General features: G+C 62.6%; 5 protein-coding genes across 5 annotated transcripts; 3 read left to right on the plus strand and 2 right to left on the minus strand.

Moving 5' to 3' along the window:
* Positions 1 to 569: 569 nt before the first annotated feature.
* On the plus strand, positions 570 to 7,914 carry CERCAM (cerebral endothelial cell adhesion molecule). The gene is made up of 13 exons (XM_026049319.1): positions 570 to 679; positions 2,237 to 2,347; positions 2,995 to 3,112; positions 3,272 to 3,406; positions 3,588 to 3,792; positions 3,881 to 4,000; positions 4,225 to 4,301; positions 4,459 to 4,565; positions 4,918 to 5,050; positions 5,127 to 5,254; positions 5,331 to 5,534; positions 6,250 to 6,489; positions 7,511 to 7,914. The coding sequence occupies exons 1-12, from the start codon at positions 648 to 650 to the stop codon at positions 6,485 to 6,487; spliced, it is 1,608 nt and encodes a 535-aa protein (XP_025905104.1). The 5' UTR covers positions 570 to 647; the 3' UTR covers positions 6,488 to 6,489; positions 7,511 to 7,914.
* A 790-nt stretch (positions 7,915 to 8,704) lies between these two features.
* Positions 8,705 to 11,971, plus strand: CFAP157 (cilia and flagella associated protein 157). Its single transcript, XM_026049593.1, has 8 exons — positions 8,705 to 8,954; positions 9,369 to 9,513; positions 9,766 to 10,021; positions 10,256 to 10,371; positions 11,045 to 11,186; positions 11,426 to 11,571; positions 11,689 to 11,861; positions 11,943 to 11,971. The coding sequence occupies exons 1-8, from the start codon at positions 8,705 to 8,707 to the stop codon at positions 11,969 to 11,971; spliced, it is 1,257 nt and encodes a 418-aa protein (XP_025905378.1).
* A 335-nt stretch (positions 11,972 to 12,306) lies between these two features.
* Positions 12,307 to 14,542, minus strand: PTRH1 (peptidyl-tRNA hydrolase 1 homolog). Its single transcript, XM_026049595.1, is given in 6 exon segments — positions 12,307 to 12,517; positions 12,911 to 12,949; positions 13,644 to 13,739; positions 13,865 to 13,946; positions 13,949 to 14,057; positions 14,372 to 14,542. Coding segments are annotated over 6 exon segments (708 nt in total).
* A 658-nt stretch (positions 14,543 to 15,200) lies between these two features.
* TTC16 (tetratricopeptide repeat domain 16) lies at positions 15,201 to 19,555 on the plus strand. The gene is made up of 11 exons (XM_026049596.1): positions 15,201 to 15,370; positions 15,609 to 15,699; positions 15,780 to 15,926; positions 16,007 to 16,107; positions 16,178 to 16,307; positions 16,744 to 16,958; positions 17,037 to 17,278; positions 18,059 to 18,200; positions 18,260 to 18,425; positions 19,136 to 19,296; positions 19,489 to 19,555. Exons 1-11 carry the CDS (start codon positions 15,201 to 15,203, stop codon positions 19,553 to 19,555), a joined length of 1,632 nt encoding a protein of 543 aa, XP_025905381.1.
* Positions 19,556 to 21,415: 1,860 nt separating this feature from the next.
* On the minus strand, positions 21,416 to 24,917 carry TOR2A (torsin family 2 member A). Its single transcript, XM_026049597.1, has 4 exons — positions 24,558 to 24,917; positions 23,222 to 23,397; positions 22,746 to 22,873; positions 21,416 to 22,159 (listed from the first exon to the last, which is right to left on the minus strand). The coding sequence occupies exons 1-4, from the start codon at positions 24,915 to 24,917 to the stop codon at positions 21,915 to 21,917; spliced, it is 909 nt and encodes a 302-aa protein (XP_025905382.1). The 3' UTR covers positions 21,416 to 21,914.
* Positions 24,918 to 25,129: the final 212 nt, after the last annotated feature.

Genomic DNA, 25,129 nt, shown 5'->3' on the forward strand with positions numbered 1-25,129 from the left:
GCTCCGATGCTCGTGCTTGTCCACGAGCAAGCAGAGGCATCGGGCACCCCGACCTGGGGGAACACGAGCTCCTACCCGGGCTGTGAGCTATTTGGGATACTTCATAGCTTTTATTTTAATATTATTTTAATATTATTTTAATATTGTCTTAATATTATTTAATTTTATTTATTTATTTTTAATCTATTTTTATTTTATTCTTATCTTAYGTATTYTTATTTTATTTTATTTTGCTTAATTAAGGTTTATTTTGTTATTAGCTATGTTATTTGCTATTTTCCGCGGTACAAGCCGGGGGCCTGGCGGCTCCCCCGGCGCCCCCGCGGGGGTCCCGGCGCGCAGGGAGGGAGGGAGGGCAGCGGGGGCCGGGCCGGGGGCGGGGGGTGCGCTGAGTGCGCCGGGTCTCAGCCCGCCCCTTCCCCGCCCGCCGCCGCGCTCCGCGCTCCGCCATGGGCGCCGCGGGGCCGCTCCGCGCCCCGGGGCTGCTGCTGCCGCCGCTGCTGCTGCTGCTGCTGCTGCCGGGCTCGACCCCCACGGGCCGCCCGGCGCCCCCGGCCGCCCGGGCCCCGCCGCCGCGGCTGGTGCTGGCGCTGCTGGCGCGCAACGCGCAGCACTCGCTGCCCCACTGCCTGGGTGCCCTGGAGCGCATGGACTTCCCCGCCGCCAGCACCGCGCTCTGGTAGGGGCCCCCCGGACACGAGGACCGCCGGGGGACACGGGGACCGCCGGGGCCACGGGCAGCCTGAGAGGAGCTCCCATTCCTGGGATTCCAGGGCATCCCGGGGATTATGGGGGAATGGGGAGGCTTGGAGGTAACAGGGACTGTACGGCAGCTGGGGAGGCGTTGGGGACCCTGGGGGGACCCTCGGGGGAAGGGGGACTCTGGAGTAATCGGGAGCCTGTGGGCATGGGTGTCCCAGAAGGACCATGGGGGGTACGGGGGACCATGGGGATAACAGGGACCATAGGGAGATCCGTTGGGCACTGGGGACTCGGGAGGGGGAACGGGGACCCTGGGGGGAAGTAGAGCCCTCTGTGTGTGATGGGGACCCTGTGAGGAGCAAGGACCCTTGCGGGGAGGTGACCCCAGGGGCTGTCATGCACCAGGCTCAGGGTCGCCCAGCACAGGGTTGGGGGCTATGGGGAGAGGGGAGCTGGGGGTCTGCCCCACGGCAGAGCCAATGCTGGGGTGCTGCTCCCCAGCCGTGGAGGCAGGAAGCCCCCCTGCCCTTCCCCTGCAGGAGCCATGGGGCCAGCGAGGGAAGGGAGCGTGGGGGGCACTGCAAGCTGCCCCCAGGGCTTGGCCCCSTGCCCTCTGCCCCAGGAACCCCCCAAACCCTTTCCTGGGCTGGGGGTGGCGGGCGGGCAGGTGCCCCTACCCCTGCACTCAGCCCGTGTCTGCAGCCGCCGCCGCCCTCGCACCCCTCGCCTGAGCTCGTCGGAAACTCTCCTCCCGCTGCATCTGGGGGGCCGGGCAGGGGCTGCCTGGGGGGGTCCCGGCGGGAAGGGGTGAAGGATGACGGGGGGCAGCCAGGGCCCCCAGCAGCCTCCGCTGTCCGGCCGGGGCTTTTCAAGAGCCTCTGACCTCTCTGCCATCCGCAYGCGGCTCCCTGGCGCTGCGGAGCCCCGTGCTGGGGCAGGATGTGCCAGGCAGCGGCCCCCGGCTCTGCCGCTGCCCTCGGGGTCCCCCCACGGCTCCGGCCACAGGGCACCATGGAGCCCAGGGTGTTGCAGAGCTGCTGCTGCTTGGGTGCCCTCGCTGGGGACTCGGGGGCAGCCCCCAGCACGACATGGGCTTTGCTCCGGGTTCCGAGGCTGGAGCCTCCTGCCGAGCGGCTCCTGGGCAAGCAGGGTGAGGGGACACCAGGGAGAGCCGGTGGCAGGGCTGGAGCCGCCGGCAAAGCTCGGAGGGAGCTAATTGCAGCCTGGGGCAAGGCCGGGCTCAGGAGAGCGGGACCCGGTGGCCCCAGCCGTCCAGCCCTGTCTGGGGCTRTGGGCAGCAAGGCAGCAATTTGGAAGCAATTACCCGTCGTGTGCCGTCTCCTGCAAGCGCCGCGGTGATCACTTCAAATTACACGTTGATTTTYCTTCGTTTGCTGGTGTCAGCGTCTCGGCTCTGGAAGTGGTTGTAGTGCTGGGAAGGGGGATTTGAGTAGAGGGGCCTTTGAATTCCCCAGGATGGAGCGGGGCCAGCCAGGGTCCCAGGGCTGAGCGGAGCCCTCTGTCCCTTCCGCAGGTGCGTGACGGACCACAACTCGGACAACACCACGGCGATGCTGCAGGAGTGGCTGGCGGCCGTGGGGCAGGACTATCACTCGGTGCAGTGGCGGGCGGAGGAGGAGCCCAGGTGAGACTGCAGGGCCCCGTCCTGCTCCCTGCGCGGGAAGGGTCTGGARGCTGCTGGACCTCAGCACCTTCAGCCTCTCCCCATTGCGCTTCCTTACGGCTGGGTGCTGCACCCTGCAAAGTGTTTGCAGCGGCTGCTCCATCTCCCTGTTTGCAGCTTGGCTAGTTCTGGCCTGCGTTAGGACAGACTCCGGGCATGGGCTCGCTGGTGGCGCTGGAAATCCCTTTTCCCTTGGCGTGGCAAGGGCTGTCCCCGCACAGCGCGGTGCTCCCCGGGGCCGCCGGCACCGCGCGGATCCAGCCCGAACCGGCGCCTTGGGGCGGGAGGCCCTAAGTGCAGACAGCAAGGGCTTGTTTCCACCGGCCCCTCCGCCTGGAATGTGTTTGCCGGAGCAGCCGGCCTGACGCCAAGGAGCCCCGGGCTCCTATTTCCCTGCATCTCCCGGCCCGGGAGCCCACACCGCCCCTCGGGATGGGACGAGGGGCTGGGAGAGGGCACCCACCCAATCCCTCCTTTCCCGAGTGGCGGCTGCCAGGAGCAGCCTGCGGCGCAGCAGATGCTGCGGGCCGGGCTGACTCAGCCGGCCGGCACGCACCGCGCTCAGGCGCTGCCGCGGCCGCTGTTAACCCCTGCTTCGCCCGCCGCAGCTCCTACCCCGACGARCTCGGGCCCAAGCACTGGAGCGACCTGCGCTACGAAAACCTCATGCGGCTCAAGCAGGAGGCTCTGACCTTCGCCCGCGAGCAGCGGGCTGATTACATCCTGGTGAGGAAACTGGGAACGGGGCGAGCGGGACCCTGCCCCRGACACCCTCCGTCCAGAGCCACCTGGGCAGCTCCAGGGCAAACGCCATCGCGTACGCGGATGGGAGTTGTGGCTGAGGGTGGCGTATCTGGAGCTCCAGGGTGTGTGTTTTGCCCCCAGTTTGTGGACACGGACAGCATCCTGACCAACAACCAGACACTCAAGTTCCTCATGGCACAGAACAAGTCGGTGGTTGCCCCCATGCTGGACTCCCAGACCTACTACTCCAACTTCTGGTGCGGGATAACACCCCAGGTACAACGCGGGCACCAGGCTCACTGTGCAGCGCTGTTGCTTGCCCCAGAGAGCCCCACGGGTGTTTGCCCAGCCTCACACTGCTCTATGTCCTCGGGAATGTCATCTCTGCAGCTCCTCTTGCTGCCATGTGCTGAGGAGCCCATGGATGGTCACGGCATCACACTGCTGTGTCTCATAGGGCTACTACCGCCGCACAGCCGACTACTTCCCCACTAAGAACCGGCAGCGGGTGGGCTGTTTCGCTGTCCCCATGGTGTACGCCACGTTCCTGATCGACCTGCGGAAGGAGGAGACGTCCCAGCTGGCCTTCTACCCTCCCCACCCCAACTACACGTGGTCCTTTGACGACATCATCGTCTTCGCCTACTCGTGCCAGGCTGCTGGTGAGGCACCAGTGCCCAAGGGAGGGTGCTGGCAAGGGGTGGGCGGTGGGGACAGCGACCCCGGGTGCTCATGCACCCTGTGCGGCAGGCGTGGAGGTCCACGTGTGCAACCAGCAGCGCTTCGGCTACATCAACGTCCCCGTGAAGGCCCACCAGACGCTGGAGGACGAGCACATCAACTTTGTCCATCTCACGCTGGAAGCCATGGGTGAGCTTGAGTTCCAAGTGGGAGAAGAGTTTGCTGGGGATGTCCCCTTGCCCCAAACTGGGGCTTGTCCCTGTGGGACCCCAGCAGCCCTGCTGTCTGTCCACGCTGTGTGGGGCTCCCTGGCTGTGTCAGCTCGGGGGCACTCCTGGCTGGCAGGGGTCATTGCGGCTTCATGGAGGCCATGACCGTGGCCCCCTCCAGCCCCCCTTCCCGTCTCCCCGCAGTGGACGGCCCCCCGATGCAGCGCTCCAGCCACATTTCCCTCCTGCCCAAGCCGCTCACCAAGATGGGCTTCGATGAGGTCAGTGCCTGAGGGACCCCCATGTTCCTCCTCGGCATCTGCATCTCCATCCATCCCTCCTCGGGCTCCTCAGCCAAGTGTCCTGCTGCTCAGCATCTCCCCACCGAGCACAGGGAGGGGTGACCCCACCTTGGCAGGACTCTCTGCTTCCTCTTAGATCTTCCTCATCAATTTGGTGCGGAGGCCGGACCGGCGCCGGCGGATGCTGGACTCCCTGCGGGAGCTGGAGATCKCCCCACGGGTTGTGGACGCCGTGGACGGCAGGTGACCGTGCTGGGATGGGGATACCGCGTCTGTTTGCCGGGGGACACCGCTGGCCAAGGGCTCGACCCCCGGCTTGGCATTGCCCACATTGGGATGGGGGACACTGCGAGGGCTTGACCCCCGGCTCCGGCGTTGTCCATGTTGGGATGGGGACACAGTGAGGGCTCGACCCCCGGCTCCGGCGTTGTCCATGTTGGGATGGGGACACTGCGAGGGTTCGACCCCCGGCTCCGGCGTTGTCCGTGTTGGGATGGGGACACCGTGAGGGCTCSACCCCYGGCTCCGGCGTTGTCCCAGGAGGCAGTGACAGGGTGCATGGGTGGTCTCACCGACGCGGTCCCTCGCCCTGCAGCACCCTCAACAGCAGCACCATCAAGGTGCTGGGCATAGACCTCCTGCCGGGCTACTACGACCCCTTCTCCGGGCGCACGCTCACCAAGGGCGAGGTGGGCTGCTTCCTCAGCCATTACAGCATCTGGAAGGAGGTAGGGGGGCTCCGCGGGAGCGGGGGGGGAGCTGGCAGGGGCTGCCAAGGCTCCCGCCGCCCTGTCCTCCCCACAGATCGTGGCGCGGGGTCTGGAGCGCGCCGTGGTCTTCGAGGACGACGTGCGCTTCGAGGTGTCCTTCCCGGCACGGCTGCGGAGGCTCATGGAGGAGCTGGAGCAGGCGCAGCGGGACTGGGACCTCATGTAGGTGGGGGGCGGCGCGGGGGGTCCTGGGGGAGCCCGTTACCGACTCTCACGGCTCGTCCCACCATCCCCGCAGCTACCTGGGCCGCAAGCAGGTGAACGCTGAGGACGAGGTGCCCGTGGAGGGCGTGCGGAACCTGGTGGTGGCCAGTTACTCCTACTGGACTCTGGCCTATGCCATCTCCCAGCGAGGCGCCCGCAAGCTCCTGGCTGCCGAGCCCCTCTCCAAAATGCTGCCGGTGGACGAGTTCCTGCCCATCATGTACGACAAGCACCCCAAGTAAGGAGAACGTGGAGGGGCSACGGTGGCCTGGGGCCGCGTGTTTCTTCCACAGCGCCGCCCGCTCCCCCTGCCCGTCCTCCCTGGTGTTACTCATGCTGAAGGAAAACATCTGCGTGCATGAGCTCATTCCCCCCCGGACACCGCTTGGCTGCCGGCCGCTGGAAAATGGCCCTGTGCCGGCGCAGGACGGGAGGGGGAACAACGATGCCGATGGAGCCAGGGATCTGAGCCCCACGGCTTGCGGAGCAGCGCCCGGCCCTGGGACCCCTGCTCTGGTGTGTCCCCCACCGAGGGGCGTCTCTGCGCTGCGGTTGGTGGCTCCCTCCCCGTATGGAGCTGAGGGTTGCTCTCCAGCAGCCAGGTCCCGCTGGGCACGGTGAGGGTGACGAGGGCCCTGCTCGGCCCCTGGCTGCGCCCAGCCCTGCCGCGGACTGGGATGGCAGCGCCTTTGAGGGCGGCCGGCTCCAGACGGCCTTGGGCGCCGTCTGAGACGTTTCCTCAGAGCCGGGGAGGAGGCCGTGCTGCCGGGCACGCTGCCGGCCTCGGGACCCCATCTCCATCGTGGTGGCGAGCATCTTCCCCCCACTGTCTGCCCCCAGTGGTGGTTTGCCCAGCCCTAGGTGGTCAGTGCTCCTTTCTGAGCCCTTTTCCTCTCCACGGAGCCATGCTCTGATAGGGGTTTGTCCTCCTGGGTCCGCTCTGCCTTCCACAGCGAGGACTACAAGCGGCACTTTGCCCCGCGGGACCTGCTGGTGTATTCGGCTCACCCGCTCCTGGTGTATCCCACCCACTACGCCGGGGACACCAACTGGCTGAGCGACACGGAGACGTCCACCATCTGGGACGACGACTCCAAGAAAACAGGCTGGAACGGCTCGCAGAAGACCCTGAAGGACGCGCGGGGCGGCGTGGGCCACTCGCTCCGCTCGGCCGCCCGCGACGAGCTCTGATGGTGAGCGAGGCTGCCGGGAGCAGCCGCGGGACACATGCGCGATCCCTTCGTCCTTGCCACTGGCTCACGTGGCACTGGCCAGGAGATGAGTTGTGGTTGAGAAGCCAGAAAGCACCTCCCCGTGAGCACCATGTTTGGAGACATCGCAGGCTCCAGCTTATTTTCATTCCAAGTGAGGCTAGAGAGGAGACCGTATTCCTGCTCTTCCCATATCCRTGCCTCTCCCAGCACATCAGTCAAGCAAGGAAGGGTTAAAACTCCTTCACATTCTGCAGAAGTCACCTTAGTTTGAAGAGTGCTGGGGCCTCTCGTAGGGACGTGTTTCACCGTGAAGGGCCTTGTCCTTGTTGTCTCTCCCGCACATATCGAAATGGCTGCCACTGCCCTGCACCTGGGGCCGCGTTTCCCAGGAGAGATTGTGCAGGGTGAGGAGCGCCCCAGTGTCAGTGTTTGCTGACCCACGGTTACTGCCGGGTCAGACTTTCCCTGACACGGTYGTGCTGTCTGAGGTTGCTTGTGCTGGCAGCGCCGGTCGTGCTGGGAGCAGCCAGACCAGGGGGAGGCTGGAAAACGATCCGCCCTTGGCCTTCGCTCCAGGCRTGGACACAGCGGAGGACAGGGGCGAGCAGGGAGTTAACAAGCTGGCAGGGCCCYATTTGTGCCTGCCCTGCTGGGAGCTGCCTCGTGGCTCCTGCCCTGGGTTGGGGCCACCAGGGCCCGTGTGGAGGCAGGGCCGGGGTGGCGGGTGCTGCGGCATTCACGGAGTTTGTTTTTCTTCACACTCGGCTGTGTGAAGTGACCCCGGCTGCCTGGCTGGCGGAAGAGCCAAAGAGTGGGAAGGTGGGAACAGCTTCCAGGGTTTTGGGCTCAGCAGGCACTTGCCTGCAGTGGGTTGCTGGCACYGAGCGCTGCACTGGCTCCGGGCTCAAAGGCAGGGCTCATGGGGGCGACAGGGGTCCTTTGTCCCTCTGCAACCAGCCTGGCTTTGACCACTGTCACGGTGCTTTSTGTTCCTTCCTAGGGACACGGTGCTGTGACCAAGGTGGGAGCGTCGGGGGCCACTGCCCCGTGGCTGGTTCTGCCTGTGTGCGGTTGAGAGACGCAGACGTACTGGCCGGACCTACTATGGCCCTTCAGACTTGCACGTGGCTGGCCGCAAAACAGGATTTGTCCCAAGAGCAAGACCCCAAAGCTTTTTCCATGCTTGACGAAGGGACTTGTGGACCACAAAGCTCCATCCCTCCCAGGGACATGTTTTCCTGGGAGGGCAGGACAGTCCAGAGCAACAGGAAACTCCCACCATCTCCTGCCTGTCTGGACTTTGGGATTGTTTTCCTGGGGGCTGGCTGCTGGTCAAGCCTGGGTACGGACTCTATGTTACTCCTTGGACGTTGCATGTGGATCTGCAGGTGCTGGAGCAAGGGAGGACACTCATGACGTGGTGAGCTTTGTCCCTTGCCACCATCTGGGTTCGTCCTTTGCCAGTGTCACCCTGGGGCTGAGGCCCAGGGAGGATTAAACCAGACTGTTTTTCAAGCGGCTGTGCCTGGGGGTTTGCTCTGCTGAGCAGTGTTGTCCCATGTGCCGTTCCCCAGCGAGGGCCTGGCAGTCCCTCAGTGCGTGATGGTCCCCTTGGGAGCACAACCCGTTGAGAGAGGAAGGAGGGAGGAAAGCAGGGAGGGAGAAGGAGGGAGGAGCTCCCATGGCTCCGCATCTCAGCCTCCTTCATATTCCCAGGGCTGGGGACAAGAGYGGGATGCGCTGAGGTGCTTTGCACTGCCCTAGTGAGGGCTTTAAACTGAGTGAGCTGGTCCCATGGGGCTCGTGCTGCGTGGGAGGAAGAGAAACCCCTAAGCAACAGGGATGGTGGTGGGAAAATGTCCCCTGTCCTTGTGTAGATGTAGCAGGAGGGCGCAGGGACAACCGTGGCTTTGGGTGGCAGGAAAATGTCCCCCGTCCTTGTGTAGATGTAGCAGGAGGTTGCTCCACAGCCCTCATGGAGGGATGGTCTGGACCGCTCCGAGGGGCCAAGGCATCGCGTTGCCGGGGCCGGAGCACTGGGGCTGTCGCCGYGGCACATGGAGCTGGGCGCTCCCGGCAGCCATCGCCACGGCGAGCAGCCCCGGCCCCGAGGAGCGGCGGCTGGGCAGGACAGGGCCCCTGACCGCGTGGGCACCCGGCGTTGCGCGGCGGCGGGGCCGGGCCGGGCTGCGCCATGGCGGGCGGGCAGGCCGTGCCACTGGAGAACGTGCAGTGGGCGCTGGAGGAGCAGCGGCAGGCGGAGGCGGCGCTGCTGGCGGCGCTGTGCCGCCGCGAGGACAGCATCGCCGCGCTCTGCGACCGCGAGCCGCTGCCGCAGGAGCCCGGCCAGGCCTTCGAGGAGGCGCTCGAGGCGCAGCTCGCCGAGGCCTACCGCGCCTGCCAGGAGCTGCAGGACAAGCTCACRGCGGAGAAGTCGCTGCTAAGTAACGTGCGGGGCGCCCTCAGGGTCACCTTGGGCCCCCCGGCTCCTCATCGCRGCAGGGGAGGCTGAGCCTCTGTATGTAAAGCCAAACGTCCCCCCGTCCCCGGCCTGGGATGTCCAGGCTGAGCTCAGGGTGGGACTTGGCTGAAAACCAAGGGTTGCCTGGGGTGAGGAGCAGTTTCCTCGGAAACGTGGCACCCAGCCCTTGTCCCAAGGGAGACCTGAGCTCCCTGGCAGGGCCCCAGTGCCACCTGCTCTTGCCACCCCGCCTGGCCCATCAGACCGGCAGCTGGATGGGTGTCAAGGGCACCCCGATTGCCACCATCCCCGGGGTGGGCGCAGAGCCCCTGCTCGCTGTGAGCACTGTCACTGCCGTGGCTGCTGGCACCATGTGGCAATCCTTGCTCCTTGGCAGGTGAGCAGGTGGAAGAGCTCAAGCTGCAGAACGAAGAGCTCCAGGCCAAAATCGCATCGCTGAATGAGCAACTGAAAAAGGAGGAGGAGAAGCACGAGGTCATAGTGAAGAGCCTGGAGCAGAAGGCAATGCTGGACAAGGAGAGGTCTGTGTGGGGATGAGAGGCGTCCCCAAGCCCTACTCCTGTTCCCACCACTTTGCTGTGCTTTGGTTTCCCTGCAGCTGGGATCAGGGCTGGAAAAGGGGTGACATGAAGGTGCTTGGGAAGGTGCTCTGAGGGATGGAGCGGGACACATCCTGCAGGGCTACTCCTGGGGGTAGCTGCAGCCTTGGCCCTGCAGCATTTGGCTGCTGCCTTCAMCCATGGTTTGGGGGCTGTGTCCCCTTCTCTTCTCAGCCTAATGAAGGAGATGGAACAGCGAGTGGAAGCTTTGGCAACTGAGACACACAGGAGGATGTCTGAGACCACCCAACAGGTCATCCAGGAGAACGTGGCCCTCAGGGCGCAGCTGAGCAGGTTGAACAGYTACAACAAGGACCTCCTGAAGGACAACGAACAGCTCCAGGCCACCACACGCGACTTGAAGATCCAAGTGGATCTCCTGGAGGACAGGGAGAAAGAGATGGCCAAGCGCTTGGTCTGCAACCGCAAGGTCCCAGCCCACATCCCAGGAGGGGTGGCTGGGGAGCGAAAGGGCTGACATAGGCGGGCACAACCCCTCCATGGGGAGGTGGTGTTAGGGTGCTATGGGCACCGGGAGCAGTTTTGCAGTGCTCAGAGAACACATGGCAGGGGAAGTGATTGTAGGCAGGGGTGGCATGGTGGCGTGGGGAGGTGATGGGACGTTGAGGACATCTCTGCCTCTTTGCCGGCCTCCCKGCTGCAGGTGATCTCGACGCTCACCATGTTATGTGAGATGCTGCAGGGACTGGGGGACGAGATGGAGTGGAAGAAGGTGCAGAGGCAGCTGGAGCAGCTGAAGGAAGCRGCAGCGCTGCTGCGGTACGTGAGACCCAGCAGGGCTCTCAGCTCCGTTCTCGCCCACTGGGACGTGGGTGAGAGGCCGCTTGCTCTGCAGACCCCACAGGCTAAGCAGCCTGGACAGGACCTGCCAAGTAGAGGCCTTTGGGAAGGAGCCCTAGTAGAGGGGGGAAAAAATGTTCCCTGGGCTGTCTAGTCTGGCATGAGTCCTATAATGGGCCTTGCCAGGAGCTAGAGTTTCCCCAACTCTTGAAAACAGTGTTTTGGAGTGGAAGAAAAAAAATCTAACTCCAAAACTGTGAGGACAATCCTGGAACTTCCCGGCCAACTGCTTCAGTTCAGTGAGAGCAGATCTCATGTGTTGGTGAGGTATAAAATTCCAGCTGTCTCTTGATTTCCCTATTTTTCAATGAGGCCAAAGTGGTTTGGCCTCAGAAGAGGAAAATCACCATCAGGATGACAAGAGGGACACAATACTCAAAAGGGACCCCCTCCCTGCACACTTTTGCTAAAGCCCTTGAGATCAGCATTTTGCTGAGAGAAACAGCTCCAAAGAGCTGGAATGGAGGAAGCAAGAGGCAGACCTGGGCACATGGGGGACACCTCCATGTTATAGCCACCSTAAAGTTGTGTGGGACATGGGGTACTGGTGTCTCCCTTGCTCCAGACCGTGTATCTCTCCCGTCTCCTGCAGCTCTGAGGGGGAGGACTCACGAGCAACGGTGAAGAAGATGACAACTGAGCAGCAGCACCAGCCGAGGACCTCGGAGATGAGGTGCAGGGAGAGCATGGAGAGTATCCTCAGCAAGGGGGTCAGCAGCAGGGACCTCAGGGAGGTGAGAGGCTGCAGCCCCTGGGCTGAGTCCCAAGATGTGCTGTCCTGTCCCCAGCTGTACCAGCCCCAGTGGCAGAGCTATCTCCAATTTTTCATCTCTTCCTTCTCTACGTGCCAGTGATCCCATCTTCCTGAGCACAATCCTAACRGGACCAGCGACTTGGCCATGTACCCTGCTGGGTTGGAACCCCCAGGTTATCACAGGGGGCACCCAGCCAATTCCCTCTTGTTGTTGTGCAGAGGCCACTGGAGAAGATTGGAAAATCCCACTGGGCCAAATTGCGGAACAGGTTGATGACACAGGAGCTGTTAGAGTCCCCGGGTGCAGGGCTGCTGCTGGCTTCAAAGGAGAGCAAGATGCAGGAGCTAGGTGCACCCAAAAGGAGGTACATTGCACCCCTCTCATGGACACATGCAGTCTTCCTCCTCCGAGCATCTCTGGGGGCCCCCCTGCCTCCATCTGCCCCTTCCCTGAGCCTCTGCTCTCCCCTCTGGCTTTGCAGCTCCAGCCAGATTCATTCAGTCTTGTCCCCAAGAGCCTTCCCTGAGCTCTCTCAGAAGGTGCCCTTCAAGATGAAGCTGCTCGTGTCCCACCTCCTGCCTACGCTGAGAGGTTCTGGCCGTTTCCACAGGCTGCCCCTTCTGGAACCGCCTGTGCCTCTGATGCAGCCTGACGGTGAGACACCAGATGGGGCTGGGGGGACTGCAGGGGATGCATTTGGGCTCTCTATCTGCCACCTCTGAACTGTTCCTACAGCCTACAGTGATGAGACTGCTAGTCCGTGAGATGGACAGGACGCTGCCCAGAGCTCCAGGCAGGACCAGCAGTCAGGGATAGCTGGAGTTCAGCTGGTAGTGCAGGGGACAGCACAACGGGACACAACCTGCAGGAGAAGGAGCAGGGCAGAGCTGGGGCTGGGGCTTATTTCACATCTGTGTAGAACTGTCTTATAAAGCCATCGCAGAGCTTTGTGTGGGAGAGGAGCCGCCTGGACCCCTATGGGTGAAGGACAGTCCCCATCCAGCCCCAATCTCTAGTGTCCATCCAGGACACCTGACAACCCCTGCTCTGCTCAGCAGGGCGGTCATCAGAGTGTCCACTGCATCAGGCACGCGGGTGCTCAGGGGTCRGTGTCAGCCCCCGTCCCCCGGCTTGCCGCTGGTGCTCTCCTCTGCAGGATGTGCTCCAGCAGGCAAGTGGCTGCCTGCGGCAGGAGCCACTGCAGCATCTCCTGCTCCCTGCTGCTGAATGGGCCCAGGACATAGCAGGTCACTGGTGTTTTGCCCTCTGGGTGGCCAATGCCAACCCTGGGCAGCGTCATCTCCTGTTGGGGAAGAAGGAGCAGCTGGAGGAGCTGCTGCTGGCTGGTCCCCACCAGCAGGCACGTGAAAGGTGCAGACAGTGGGGGGGTGATGAGCTTGGGTGACAGTGAAGGGGCCTCCCCACCTCCCCCTGGGGTTTCTACCAGATTCCAGAAAGCAACAGGACTTTGGGAAGAGGCCTTTGTGGGGGTCTGCAGGGCCCCAGCTCCTGCCAGGCCAGGCGGCTCTGTGGAGCTGATCATTTCCATGTGCTCAGCTGGGGCCAGGCCAACGCCATTCCCTCTTGCAGGGGGAGAGGGAAGAGGGGAACGAGCAAAGGGGTGGAGGGAAGCGGGCTGGGGCTCCTCTGAGGGGCACAGGGCAGCACAGAGCCCCTTCCCCAGCAGCCCACTGATGGCAGACTGCAGAGYGCTGATGCAGGACCGGACCCCGCTGTGTTCCCTAGGGAGGAAGAAGAAAACGCGGTGTTAGTCTGGGAGAGACTCCTCTGGCATGGGATGGTGCTTCGGCCTTGGGGACAGTGTCTGGTGCAGGCAGGGGACRCTGCTCCTGCGCCCGGACTCTGCAGTACGTCTGGGCGAGGGGCAGCAGGGCTGGGAGAGCCACGTCCTGGGTGCCCGAGCRCCGTGTCCAGCACCTTCTGGGCGACAGCTGCTGAGTTTGAGCAATCCTGCTGCAACCAGGGTGGGAGCAGATTCCAGCACCGTCAGCGTCCCGGCCCACAGCGTAAGAGCTCCCAAGTTAAACATCTCGGGGCTGGTTCAGGAGCTGACGCTGGGCTGGCGGAGCGGAGGCAACGTGCCCTRCGGCGCTATATAAAGTCTGTGCGCTGCGGCTGGTGGCCTGGAGCCAGCCCGCAGGCACCTCCAGGAGCCTTCCTGCCKTTTCTCTGCCAGGGCAGGAATTGAGACGCTGCCCAAACCTCCAGCTGTTACCTCTGTATCTGGGATTGGGGCCAGGGCTTGGCGCCGAGGCTGCAAACACCAGCGGCTGGGGCCAGGAGCTGCCCTGGTGCCCATGGCTGCACAGCAAGGCCCAAATGGGCTTCACGGGAGTAACCGGAGTGTCTCACAGGACCACCTGTGACACCACGGGGACACCAATGTTGTTCCTTTCCCTTCCCTCTCCCCCGTACCTTTTGCTGCCTCCCAGCTTGGTTGCCACCTTCCCCAGGGCCTTGTACAGGTCGTCATGAACCAGGTAAATGTCCTGCAGGCTCAGGTTGTACAGCCTGGCTTTGGAAACATAAAGGTGGCCCAAAAAAGCGTGGGGGGAGACAAGTTCCCCGTGGCTCAAACATGCGGCATGTCCCCCATTGGACACGGGGACATCAGGAGCCCTGTCCGCTCGCCCCGCTCGCCGGTGCTGGCCACGCTGGGCCCGTTGAGGTGCATGAGCCTGCGYGGCTTGAGCAGCACGAGCTCGAGGCCGCGCGCGGCGCCACGGCCACGGCGGCGCAGCAGCCCCCGGCCACCGCCAGCCGCTCCAGCACGGCCGTGGCCCCGCGGTGCCGCGAGCCCCGCAGCCCGGGGCTGCCCAGCCCGGACAGCTGCCCCGCGGAGCGGCCATCCCCCTGACCGCTCCGTCGCCCAGTGCCTCCCCACAGCCCATCCGCTCCGGAACAGATCCCTCCAGTGCTGCCCAGACCCGCTCCCCTGCGGAGCCCATCTCCCGGGGCTCCCCCAGATCTGCTTCCAGGAGGGCACCTGGTCCTCTCCAGACCCGAACCGCCGGCTGCTTCTCCAGACCTGATCCCTCCTTCCCAGATCCCCTGCAGACCCCATCCCCTCCACTCCAAATCTAGGGCTCCTCCATCCCCACTCTCCCAGCCCCACCCCAGCCCCGATCCCTCCACTCTGATACCCTGCAGACCCGATGTCTTCCTCCCCGCCGCCAGTCCCGATCCAGATCCAGATCCCGATCCCGATCCAGATCCAGATCCCGATCCAGATCCAGATCCCGATCCAGATCCAGATCCAGATCGCGATCCCGATCCCGCCCCGCGCGCGGCCCCTCCAGCCGCGCCCCCTGCATGTTGTATCACGCCCCGCCCAGCGCCCTACGTCACGGCCCCCGCCGCCAATGGCCGCTCCAACCCCGCGCCCCGCCCCCTCGCCCCGCCGCCATCTTACTTAAGGGCAGAGCCGCCATGTTGCTCTAGGGCGGGTGGTTGGGGTCGGTTTGTGAGCGGGGCCGTGGCGGGGGCTCCCTCGCCCCGGTACCCGGCGCCTCGCGCCCTTCCCGGGGGCCCCTGTCCCCTCTCCAGTTGGGAAGGCCCAGCCGATGGGGCTGCCTCTGTTGTGGTTAGGCTGGCTGCTGTGGCCTTGCTTCGTGTTGCCCCTTCCTGGGCTGCCCTCACGCGGCACCACGGCAGCGGGCAGGGACATCCCGGCCTCGTGGATGGGCCCAGGCCCGGGACACCGCGCGTGGCCCCTCCCAGGCACTGCTCCTGGGACTGCTCCGCGTTCCTGCCCGGCAACACTGGGATGTGGCCGCCGGGCAGGGCAGGGACCGGGGCCTGAGGGGGCAGCGCCAGGTGGGGCCTTCCCTGCCCGGCCCGGGGGCTCCCRGAGCCAGGGCGGCATCGGGGGGAGCTGGGGGTGACGGTGGGGGTTAGAGGGGAGGGCGCATGGCAGAGCGGGGAACRGGGGCTCTGTGGGGCTGAGCCCCGGCCCCCCCAGGCGGCCCCGACATGGACGCCGGCGGCCTGTTGGTGACTGCGGTGCCGGAGGAGCAGCTGCAGGCGKCCCGGGAGCGAGCCCTGCAGGGCGTCTTCGGGCCCGCGCAGCGCCTGCGCAGCGCGGAGGAGCCCGGGGAGCAGCGCGGCCTCCCCGGCGTCGTGCGGGACAGGGTGCGGGAGCTGTAAGTCCCCGCGCTCGCCTTGTTCCCCTTGCTCTGCCCGTTGTGTCCCGCGCTCAGCCGTCCTTGGCTGGAGCGCATCCTGAGGGCACGTGGGGCAGTGGGGTTACRGGGTCCCCGGGCTTCCCGGCAGCACCAGGAGGGCCCTGCCTGCGGAGCCGGGATCCTAGCGGAGGCCGYGCAACCGCCCCGTCCCCTCCTGAGGCTGGTCCTGACCTAGGGTCTGTTTTCTGCTCTGCAGCTGGCAGAAAGGCCTGGACTTCTGCTCTCGCGGCCGGTGGGAGGAGGCCGTCGCCTGCTATTCGAAAGCCATCGCCTTGGATCCGCACAGGGTAAAGGATCCCCAGCGGATCGCGGGAGCTTGTGTGGGAGCAGGCCGGCGCTGACCTGCCCCGCGGCGTCCCGGGCGCAGGCCGAGCTCTACGGGCAGCGCGCAGAGGCGTTCGTGCAGCTCTGCGACTTCCAGTCGGCCRCCTTGAACTGGAGGAAGGCGCTTGCCCTGGCGCCCGCGTGGGAGCAGCGCGGCCTGCGGCGCCTGGCCCTGCTGCTCCACCTGCAGGTGAGACACCCGTCCCCATCCCTGTCTCCATCCCCGTCCCGTGCCCCTGGCTTGTGGCTGAACCCGGTGTGTTTCCGCAGGGCCGCTGTCTGCTTGACCAGGAGCTGTTCTGCGAGGCGCTGGAGGCCTTCACGAGGGCGGCGGAGCTGCGGCCGGGCTGCAGGGCGCTCCACCGGGGCAGGTAACGCGGGGCGGGCGCTGGTGCCGCCGCCAACGCCGCGGGTGCTGCTGCAGCCTCGGCCGCCCCGCAGCATCGCCTGCCTCGCCGCCCTCAACAAGTTCCCCGAGTGCCTGCAGACGCTCGACAGGGACGTGGAGGAGGACGCCAGGAATCCCGACCTCTACGTGCTCCGGGCCTCGTTCCACGAGCGCTTTGGGCGGGTGCGGCCCACGCGCAGGGGGATGCGGTGCCGTGACGACCTCGCGCGGGGACCCCCGGCCTGGGGGTATCTGCAGCAGCCTTGCTGGGTGAAGCTGTTTGAATTTGGGCAATTATGGGATGCCTTCACGCAGGAAGCTGTGATGTGCCTGGGGAGACCCTGGGTCTGACCCTGGGGAGCCATGGGGAGCTGTGGGGAGACACTGGGTCTGACCTGGGCTCTCTCAGCAATAGTGTCCCCTCATGGCCTGTGTGATGAGGAGGTTCCTGCCCCTCTGAGACTGGGATTAGAGCTGACTCTATTGGAATGCCCTGGTGAATTGGGTACACGCAGAGCTCTGGACTGGCCAGATCTATATGAGGGATCTGGGTGACCTTCTGGTGTCTGGGGATGCTCTGGAGCGTGTTGGGTCCTCACGGTGACCGTCCCCTGGGCAGCTGGCCCTGTGTCACCAGGACCTCGCGCGAGCCCTGGYGCTGGAGCCGCAGCACGGAGCTGCCTGGGCGCTGAAGCGGAGGCTGCGGAGGCGAGGCCGGGAGGCCAAGGCCGAGGCGGTGACCAAGGCCCTCAGTGGCGACCTGCAAGGAGCCCTGCTCAGGATCAGCTTCGCAGTCGAGAGCGACCCCTCGGCCGCCGACCTCCTCATCCTCAGGTAGCGATCGTGTGGCCGGGGAGCTGCCCAATGCAACCAGGGCCTCTCAGCGCCGCTGCCTGTGTCGCTGCCTCTCAGGGGGACCCTCCTGCGGCGGCTCAAGAGCTTCAGGGCGGCGCGCGAGGACCTGGCGCGGGCCAGGGCGCTGGCTGYCGAGGGTGGCCCCGAGGCCCGCGACGCGCAGCGGCAGCTGGTGCTCACCCACAACGACTGCGCCGTGCGCTGCTACGCCCTGGGCCTCTTCGAGGAGGCCGTGGCGCTCCTTAGCGAGGCGCTGCGGGACGAGAAGCACGAGGAGGGCCTCTACGTCAACAGAGGAGGTGCGGGGCCTGGGCTGTGGGGCTGGGCAGCGCTGGAGGGATGGGGCTGGGGTGACAAACCCATATGGAGAAAGGCTGAGAGAGCTGGGCTGGTTCAGCCCAAAGAGTAGGCCGAGGGGGGACCTGATCAGTGTCTATARATACCTCAAGGGAGGCAGTGAGGAGGAGGGGACCRGCCTCTTTTCAGTGGTGGCCRGCACAAGGACTAGAGGAAACGGCCATAAATTGAAGCACCAAGAGTTACACAGGAACTTAAGAAAACATTTTTTAAGAGTGAGAGTGACAGAGCCCTGGAACAGGCTGCCCAGAGAGGTTGTGGAGTCTCCTCCTTTGGAGATCTTCCAAACCCACTTGGATGCAGCCTGTGCCACGTGCTCTAGGTGACCCTGCATGGGCAGGGGGTTGGACTAGATGACCTCTGAGGTCCCTTCCAACCTTAAGCRTTCTATGATTGTATGAAGCAGCAGCACCTGGGGCTTGGCAGTGAGTGTCTGCAGGGGCGGGTCCTGCTTTGCGGCCCAGTGTTAGGGCACAGCAGCTGAAATGGGAACTGAGAGGCTGGGGTTCTCCTTGACTCAGGGACATGCCTGTCCCAGGAGAGCAGGGGGAGGTACAAGGGGCAGCACAAGGGCTGCCGGCCTCCAGCCCGGCCGCTGCAGCACCGAGCGCGTTGAGCGGCCCCAGCACCTTAGCGGCCAGGCTGGGCTGGACAGTGGCCACTTCTGTGCAGAGCAGCCCCGCGGCTCAACCCTGTCGCCCTCGCTGGCCGCCTGTTTGCAGACTGCTTCCTCCGCCTGGGCGCGCTGCCCCTGGCGCTCGCGGACTACGAGCGGGCGCTGGAGCTGCGGCCGGCGGAGCGGGGCGTGCGGAGGCGCCTGGCGCTGGCGCTGCACGAGCAGGGCCAGCGGGAGCTGGCGGCCAGGTGAGCGGGCGGCGGGCGCCGGGGTGCCCCGGCGGGCTGCAGCGCCCCTGGCCCCGCAGGCGCTACCCGCAGGCAGAAGCCCGTTTCTCGGCCGCCCTCGACTACGACCCCTGCAAAGCCCTGTACTACGTGGGCCGGGCCCGGAGCCGCCTGGGCCAGGGCAGGGTGAGGAGCGCCAAGGAGGACGTCGTGCTCAGCCTGTGGCTCGACCCCGCTGACAGCGAGGTAGGGCCCTGGCAGCGCTCCCCGTGCTGCTGTGGGCAGCTCTCCTGGCCCTTTTCTATCTGTAAGACATTTGGGGCGAGAGTGACGTTTCTGTCCTGCATCAGGAGTCWGCAGCTGGGGTCAAGGGGCCTGCCAGGGTGCAGGTCCAAGTCGAGCAATCACAGTTGTAGCTTGGGGTTTGCAACATTTATGCATTAAAGACGTGAGGGAGGCACCTTTTTTCCTGCAGTTYGTCACTCTCCTGTTCATTCAAAACCCACTTGGACATAGTCCTGTGCCACATGCTGTAGGTGAACCTGGGTGTGCTGGGGGTTGGACTAGATCATCTCTAAAGGTCCATTCCAACCTTAAGGATTCTGCGACTCTGTGATGTGAACCTAACGCAGGGCAGAAACCCTCCAGCAGCTGGCTGTGATAAGGAGAGCACATCSCTACACTGTTGTCACCCACTGCAGTGTGCTGAGGGCAGCAGATTGTTTTTCCATGTCTGATTTTGACAAATTTGGCATTTTTTTCAATGAAACCTGGGCTCCCCATTGGGGCGGGTCCTGGGGAGGCYGGCAGGTCCATGGTCGCCCGTGTAAAGCGGGCGATGGCTGCAGAAGTGGAAACACAGCCGTTCAGTGCTTAGCCCTGGCCTGGAAAAGAGAAGAGCTTTTCCATGAGTGCCGTCTGGGAGCGGCTCCAGGCCTCGTCTCGTTCCGCTGCAGGTCCTTTCGCTCGTGCACCACCTCTTTCCAAGAAAGACTGTYCGGGCTGTGCTTAGAAGTGCGAGCGGCCGCCTCGCTAAGGAGACCCTGGACAAAATGCAGCGGTGCCCTGCGGGACTCCCCGCCTTGGCTGGTGTCACCCGCGGCAGCGGGCGCAGGAGGTAGGTGCCGCCGGGGAGGTCTGGGGTGTTGGTTTGTTAATGMAGCTGACCCCAAGGCAGCGCTGTGGGGGTGAAGGTTTTGTTTATTTTGGAAGCGAGCGACATGTTTCTGCTGCCTTCAGAGCCAACTGATGAATTACATTTTCTTGAAAACGCCCTTTTTTACCCTATTTGGCTCCTGAACGGTRACAGTGGTTTGCCAGACCATCTACGCGTGGCCTTGGAAACGCTTTCCAAGCCAAAATCTTGTTTCTACTGAGTCCTTTCTGTATGAAGTGCCTGTTTGGGTATTTGCCCTTGAGCTGCAGTGCTGTTTCTGCGCTGGCACTTGCCGCAGGCCCCCAGTGACCCCGGAGGACACCACGGAGGAAGCAGCAGAGCCCGTGGATGCCCAGGGAGGCTGGTGGGGCGGCGGGAGCAGCATCCGCCGCTGCACGTCGGCCCACGAGCTGTGCGAGGAGCTGGCCGCGCACGGAGCCACCGCGGCCTCGGTGTGTAAGCCAGCAGGCAGGGAGCTCTGCTGGCGGGAGGGCAGGGGCCATGGGTACAGCAGCGTGCCCTCGTGTGCTTTTTGGGGCCTCCCATGTGAAGATGGGGATGAGGGTCCAGTCCTGCCTGGTGTAGCCTGGATTTTCCAGAGAATGCAAACTCATTCTGCCATAACCTGTGTTTGCCTGGCAGTTATTCCAGTTGGGCTCTGCTCTACTGGAAGCCAGTGGTCAAGCTGTTGGCTCCTGGTTCCCAGCAGGAGGCTGAAATCCTCCACGGAGGGATCCCAGCCCGCGCGGCTCAGCGGTGCCTCGGCCCCCGGGAGCCCCTGGGCAGCCTTCACGAGGGGCCTCTCCCCGGGAAGGCGACGCTGCAGCCTCTGCCTCCGGCTGCKTGGCGGGACGCAGGGCTGTGTCCTGCGGGGTCAGGGCGCTGTGTGTCACTGCGGCAGGGAGAGCAGCAGCTCTCCTGTACCCACAGCAGCTCCTCCACAGCAGTCACCAACCTGCTGTCGTTTCGCCTCCTCCCCAGGGAAAGGCCTTGTTCCTCGTTACTAATTAGACACCAACTCTCTAATTCCCCCAAGTCCCAGCGCGCTGGGCAGCAGTTTCTGGGCAACTGCACATCTCTGAAGTCCTTCTGCAGCAGCTGCAGTCAGTAATCGAAGGCAGTGACTATTCCCTGACCATTTATTTCATAAAGGATTTATTTTAAAATTAGAAACGCGTCACATGTTTAAAAGAGGCAGGATATTTGAACGTGTCCGTGCACCGGCTCCCGGGCAGCATTTGGATGGTGACTGGCTTTGCCGTCCCCTGAGGGAGGCTGGAATGGTCCCAAGTGCTGGCAGCTCCTTTYGGAGTAGGGCAGAGACCCAGGAGGAGCTTTGGGGACTTTGCTAAACGTGCCTGGTCACCCCTCCATYGGGCAGTCTGGTCCCACAGAGGGAATAATTCGTTTCCTCTGACCCGTACCCCAGTAACCGCCTGCCTGGGAGGATTAAAACAGGGGACAAAGGCCAGCAGCGCTGCCTGTCCAGTGCTCAACACTGCTGATGTTCTCCGTGTCACCCCAGGTCCCCTCGCTGTAAGTGGCCCTTCCTGGAAGCCGAATGGATCCAAAGTCTGTGGGGCCTGAGCAGCAGAAGGATGTGTAAGGGGCTCAGCAGTCCAGCACTGCAACAGCTTTTCAGCCTGCTGGAGAAATCATCACTGAATAAAAAGAACATTCAAAACTTAACAACAGAGCAGTGTCCTCTGGAGGTAGGATTCCATTTTGTGGAGGTTGCAGGGGGATCGTTAGGCTGTACTGGGAAGGTGGACAAGGTGACGTTGGGAAGAGCTGGTCCTGGCAGGTCAGTTGTTGCCTTTTCCCTCGTTACACCTGTACTCCAGCTGAGGCTGTAGCTGGACTTGGCAGCACCAAATCACAGTGAAAGGAAACTGGATAGAAGTTGGCTTCAAAACTTCTTGAAAAGCACTTCTCACTGTATTTCATATTTTCAAAGGTCTCATGGGCCAGTGAGTGTTGCAGGTGTTGGGACACCAGCATTTTCACATTGTGCCAAGGAACTGAGGCAGAAAGTCACAACAACCTATACATATATTTGTATATATATGTATATATAAAATGCTTTAGATTTTTTTAAAGCTTTTTTCTGGGCTCAGAATCTTGATGAATTTGATCTCAATAGCTGCTAGGAGAGGAGAGGGCCACTGAGGGCTGCCTCTGAGAAGGGACAGGTGACTGTCCCTTATTACCGTCCCTCTTGGCATCTTCCTCCCTTTGCCACAGCTTGTCTTGGGTGACTCACTGGGCTGTTCAGTATTTCCATCACTTGGCCGAGGAATAAATAAAGTGCTTTAAGGCTCATTGCTTGCATTTGTTCCCACAACTGTATCCTGCAGCTGCCTCCTTGGGGCAGGAGAGTTCGCCAGGAAGAGCACTCGTGTTCCTGGGAAGTAACAGGTAGCTCCTTGTGCTTATCCCTCCAGTCCCGGGCCCTGCAACTTGATAAATGTCCTAAATCCTGGGAATCTGAGCGGGCTGCAGGTACGTTGTCTCCTGAGGACTAGTCACGTCTGCTACAGACTCTGCGTGCAGCTTCAGCAGAGAGTCCTCGCCAGTGGCTAGAAGAAAAAACTAATCCGAGAGGATACTGTTTTGCAGCCTGTTGATGAAAATATTTTCTCTTCCTCTGGGAAGTAGGGGATGCTGTCGGCCACTCCCTGCACGATATCCTGACGGACTTCCAGGCCTTGCTGGATGAGCTCGTTGGTGACGCATTGCTTTACGTGGTGGCGCTTCAGTGGGAGGAAGGGCACAAGAAAATCAATGAGATGCTCGTTAATGATCCCAGATTTCCAGAATCCACCTGCGAAAGCAAAGGAACAGAGAAAAGGTTTTACCTTTGGAGAGTTTTTGTAGACCTTGGAATTCAAAGAGCTGCTTTGTGGGAAGCCAAAATGTTCAGCTGAAGACAGACCTGGTGCTCGTTTTGTATAAGGCAAGAGCTGTACCCATCTGTTGCTCCCCTCTGCAGAACAGATTTGTTGTTCTCCAAGAATGGTGGGTTTTAGCCTGAGCAGACAGACTTGAAGCTCCTCTCCCTGTGCCAGAGAGGGCCTGGATCCTGCCTGGCTAAGGGCAGAGCAAGTTGCTCTAGGAAGGCAGTGGGTATTAGTGGTACTTGGTACTTTTCCAGCAAGCACGGAGCGGGCCAGCCTCTCGGCTGTGAACGCACCTCCTGTCCAGAGGCCTTAGCCAGGTCTGCTGATGGGGCTGCGGGCTTGGGAGCCTGGGCTCTTCCTTGCCCGTGCCAGGAAACCCTGAGGTTCCTGCAGTTCCCTCTCCTCAACCCCAGCCCTTTCTCCCTGCCCGGGATAGGTCCGACTGTGGAAGGGGCCTGGCTCCCTCTGCTGGGCTCTGCTCCCTGCACGGCAGAGCCCGGAGACACTCACTCTGAGGGCTTTCGAAAACCGCTTTGGAGATGGCTGATTCCAGGTCCTGCAGGCTGATCTCCTCACGATCCTTGTGCGCGTGCCAGAGATCGAGGGTCATTTTCTTAATCTGTTCTCCCCCTGCGTTGCTGCAAAAGAACAAGATGCTTTTTTGATATGTTCAGGAAAACAGTGCTGCAGGACAGAGGCAGCATCTGACTCTCCAACAGCCACGTGTGTACTCTAGGACCTCGCAGCTGYTTGGCCTAAAGCAACTCCTGTAAAGGCAGCCAAATAACAGGAGCTTTCAGACGCTTTTCCTTGTTTATTTACAACAAAAGAGGGTCTTTGGGCATTTGCAGAGGCTCAAGGCTTGGCAAAAGAAAAGCCAAACAGAAGYATGCACTGAATATGTACCAACCTCTGCACGAGTCGGAAGCATCGTGCTGGGCTGCCCTGTGACACTGCTGTGCTGGACACAGAGGGGCCTCTCTTACCTTATGAAAATGAAGATCGCTTTGCGGTAGTTGGTCCCGTAAACAACCCACGAGGGGCCCAGGAAGGGCACGATCACGTCCATCAGCCCCGGGTGCATCTTGTCCATCTCGTCAAAGAGAAACGCAGATCGTCCACACGCTGTCAGGTTCCCTTGGATCCAGTGCTTCAGGTTCTCCTAGGACAAATACCCAGCAGAGCATCAGGCGCTGACGCCCCCGAGGGCGAGGGAGGCTGAGAGACCGCGGAGCAGAAGCTGAGACAGAAGCTCGAGCGGAGCTGGTGGTGCTGGAAACAGCAATGCTGGGAGCAGCTTGTCCTGGCCCAGCACCACCCACTCGGAGCAGGAAGAGCCAGGAGTGAGGAGGCCTCCTCTGCTCTACATTTGGCACAGGGACTGGTACCTGCTTTTTGAGCCGATTATAGAACTTTTATTACAGCTTTAAAGAAGCAGTATGAAGGAGGCAGTGAACTAAAGTTGGCTATTGATACTCCCACAGTTTTACACCTTCTTTTCTCCACTGCTCTCAGCTGCTGAGTGCTCCGGGGAGCTTTCTGCCAGTTCCTCTGCTGCAAGAACAGGAGCCTGCCCTGAAGCAGAAGAGTTGGGGCGCTCTGTGGTGCCTGAAGCCACTCCAGTCCAGGTGCCAACCTGTGTATAATACCCACGTTCACAGAAGCCTCCATAAGCCTTAATGGAAGCGCTTTTCTCAATGTGAGGTTTATCGCACTGAATCTCTTTTTCCTACAGATTCAAAAGAAAAACAAATTCTCAGAATGCCCAGAAAAAAAMCCCTCTGGGGACACCGATTCCCCACTCTGGTAAGAGTTCATCAGCCAACCTTTATGGTTTGATTTCGGCCTCTCTCAGGACTGAGATGTGTAGGGGAAGGGTTAGGAGGGCAGAGCCAGTACTGGATGGAGGAACCTGCTTGCTGCGGGAGGAGGGATTTGCAAAGTCTAGTGATGCACGGGTATTCACAGCTATCGAGCTGTTTGGAAAGCGACAGGAAAACTTCAGATGAAAGCCAATGCATGAAGCACGTTTGTGTGTATGTGTGTCCAAAGGGCTGTGTAAATATTTAAAGAGCGGGACTGTGATCACAGTGAGGACTGCGGCGGGGAAGGAGGAAGCGATAACTGAGCGCCAGAAGGTATCGGGGTTCCTGGTGACCCATCCAGCCCCTTCCCGGAGCCACTCGCTTCCCCGTGTCCCTCTGAGAGAGTGAAACAAAGAGCTTTGTTCGAGTGCCCTGCGGGAGAGAGACTTAAAGCATCCCTGCTGCTGGCCAGGACAGAGAGCCAGGGAAAGCCAAGCAGCAGAGGGGCAGCCCTTACCTTGTACTGCTGCAGCTGCTCGTGGTGAGGGAAGTGGGCCAGCGAGGAGAACTGGTGCACGTAGGGGCTGCGGAGGCCGTCGCGGAAGAGGTGGCGGATGAGCATGGAGCTCACGTAGGTTTTGCCGGTGCCGGTGGGGCCGTGGAAGGAGAGCACGAGCGGCTTGGCGGGGTTCGGCGTGGCCAGGAACTCCCGCACGCCGCTCAGCAGCTGCTGCTTCACCAGGGGCTGCCCCACCAGGTTGGTGGCCAAATCGCACTCCAGGCCTGGCAGAAAGGCACGAGGTAGCGCACGCAGGTTCCGTCCGTGCTCCCGCAAGCTGCGGCCAGCCCGGCTCCATGGGGCCACCCTCGGCCCCATCCCTGTGCGCCAGCAGCGCCTGGGGCGCTCCCTGGGCACCGGCCCCACAGCGAGGCGGCCGGGAAGCCGCTCCGGGCACCCCGCTCCGTGCCCCGAATCCTGCTCCTGGCAGCACCTCCYGCCCCATCCCCATCCGGGCCGGGGCCGCGGGTGCCCGGGATCTTCCGCGGGGTCTCCCCGTTCTCCGGGAGAGCCGCCCTGTCCCAGCCCGC

The sequence above is a fragment of the Nothoprocta perdicaria genome, unplaced genomic scaffold (genome assembly GCF_003342845.1).
Source record: "Nothoprocta perdicaria isolate Ctin4 unplaced genomic scaffold, notPer1 scaffold_6, whole genome shotgun sequence".
In the NCBI taxonomy this organism is placed as follows: Eukaryota; Metazoa; Chordata; class Aves; order Tinamiformes; family Tinamidae; genus Nothoprocta; species Nothoprocta perdicaria.

Coding starts and splice junctions, on each gene's coding strand:
- TOR2A (XM_026049597.1), bottom strand. CDS start 24,917: ATGGGGCCGAGGGTGGCCCCATGGAGCCGGGCTGGCCGCAGCTTGCGG. Junction 22,874..23,221: donor GCGATCTTCATTTTCATAAG/GTAAGAGAGGCC, acceptor GTTCTTTTGCAG/CAACGCAGGGGGAGAACAGA. Junction 22,160..22,745: donor GGTTTTCGAAAGCCCTCAGA/GTGAGTGTCTCC, acceptor TTGCTTTCGCAG/GTGGATTCTGGAAATCTGGG.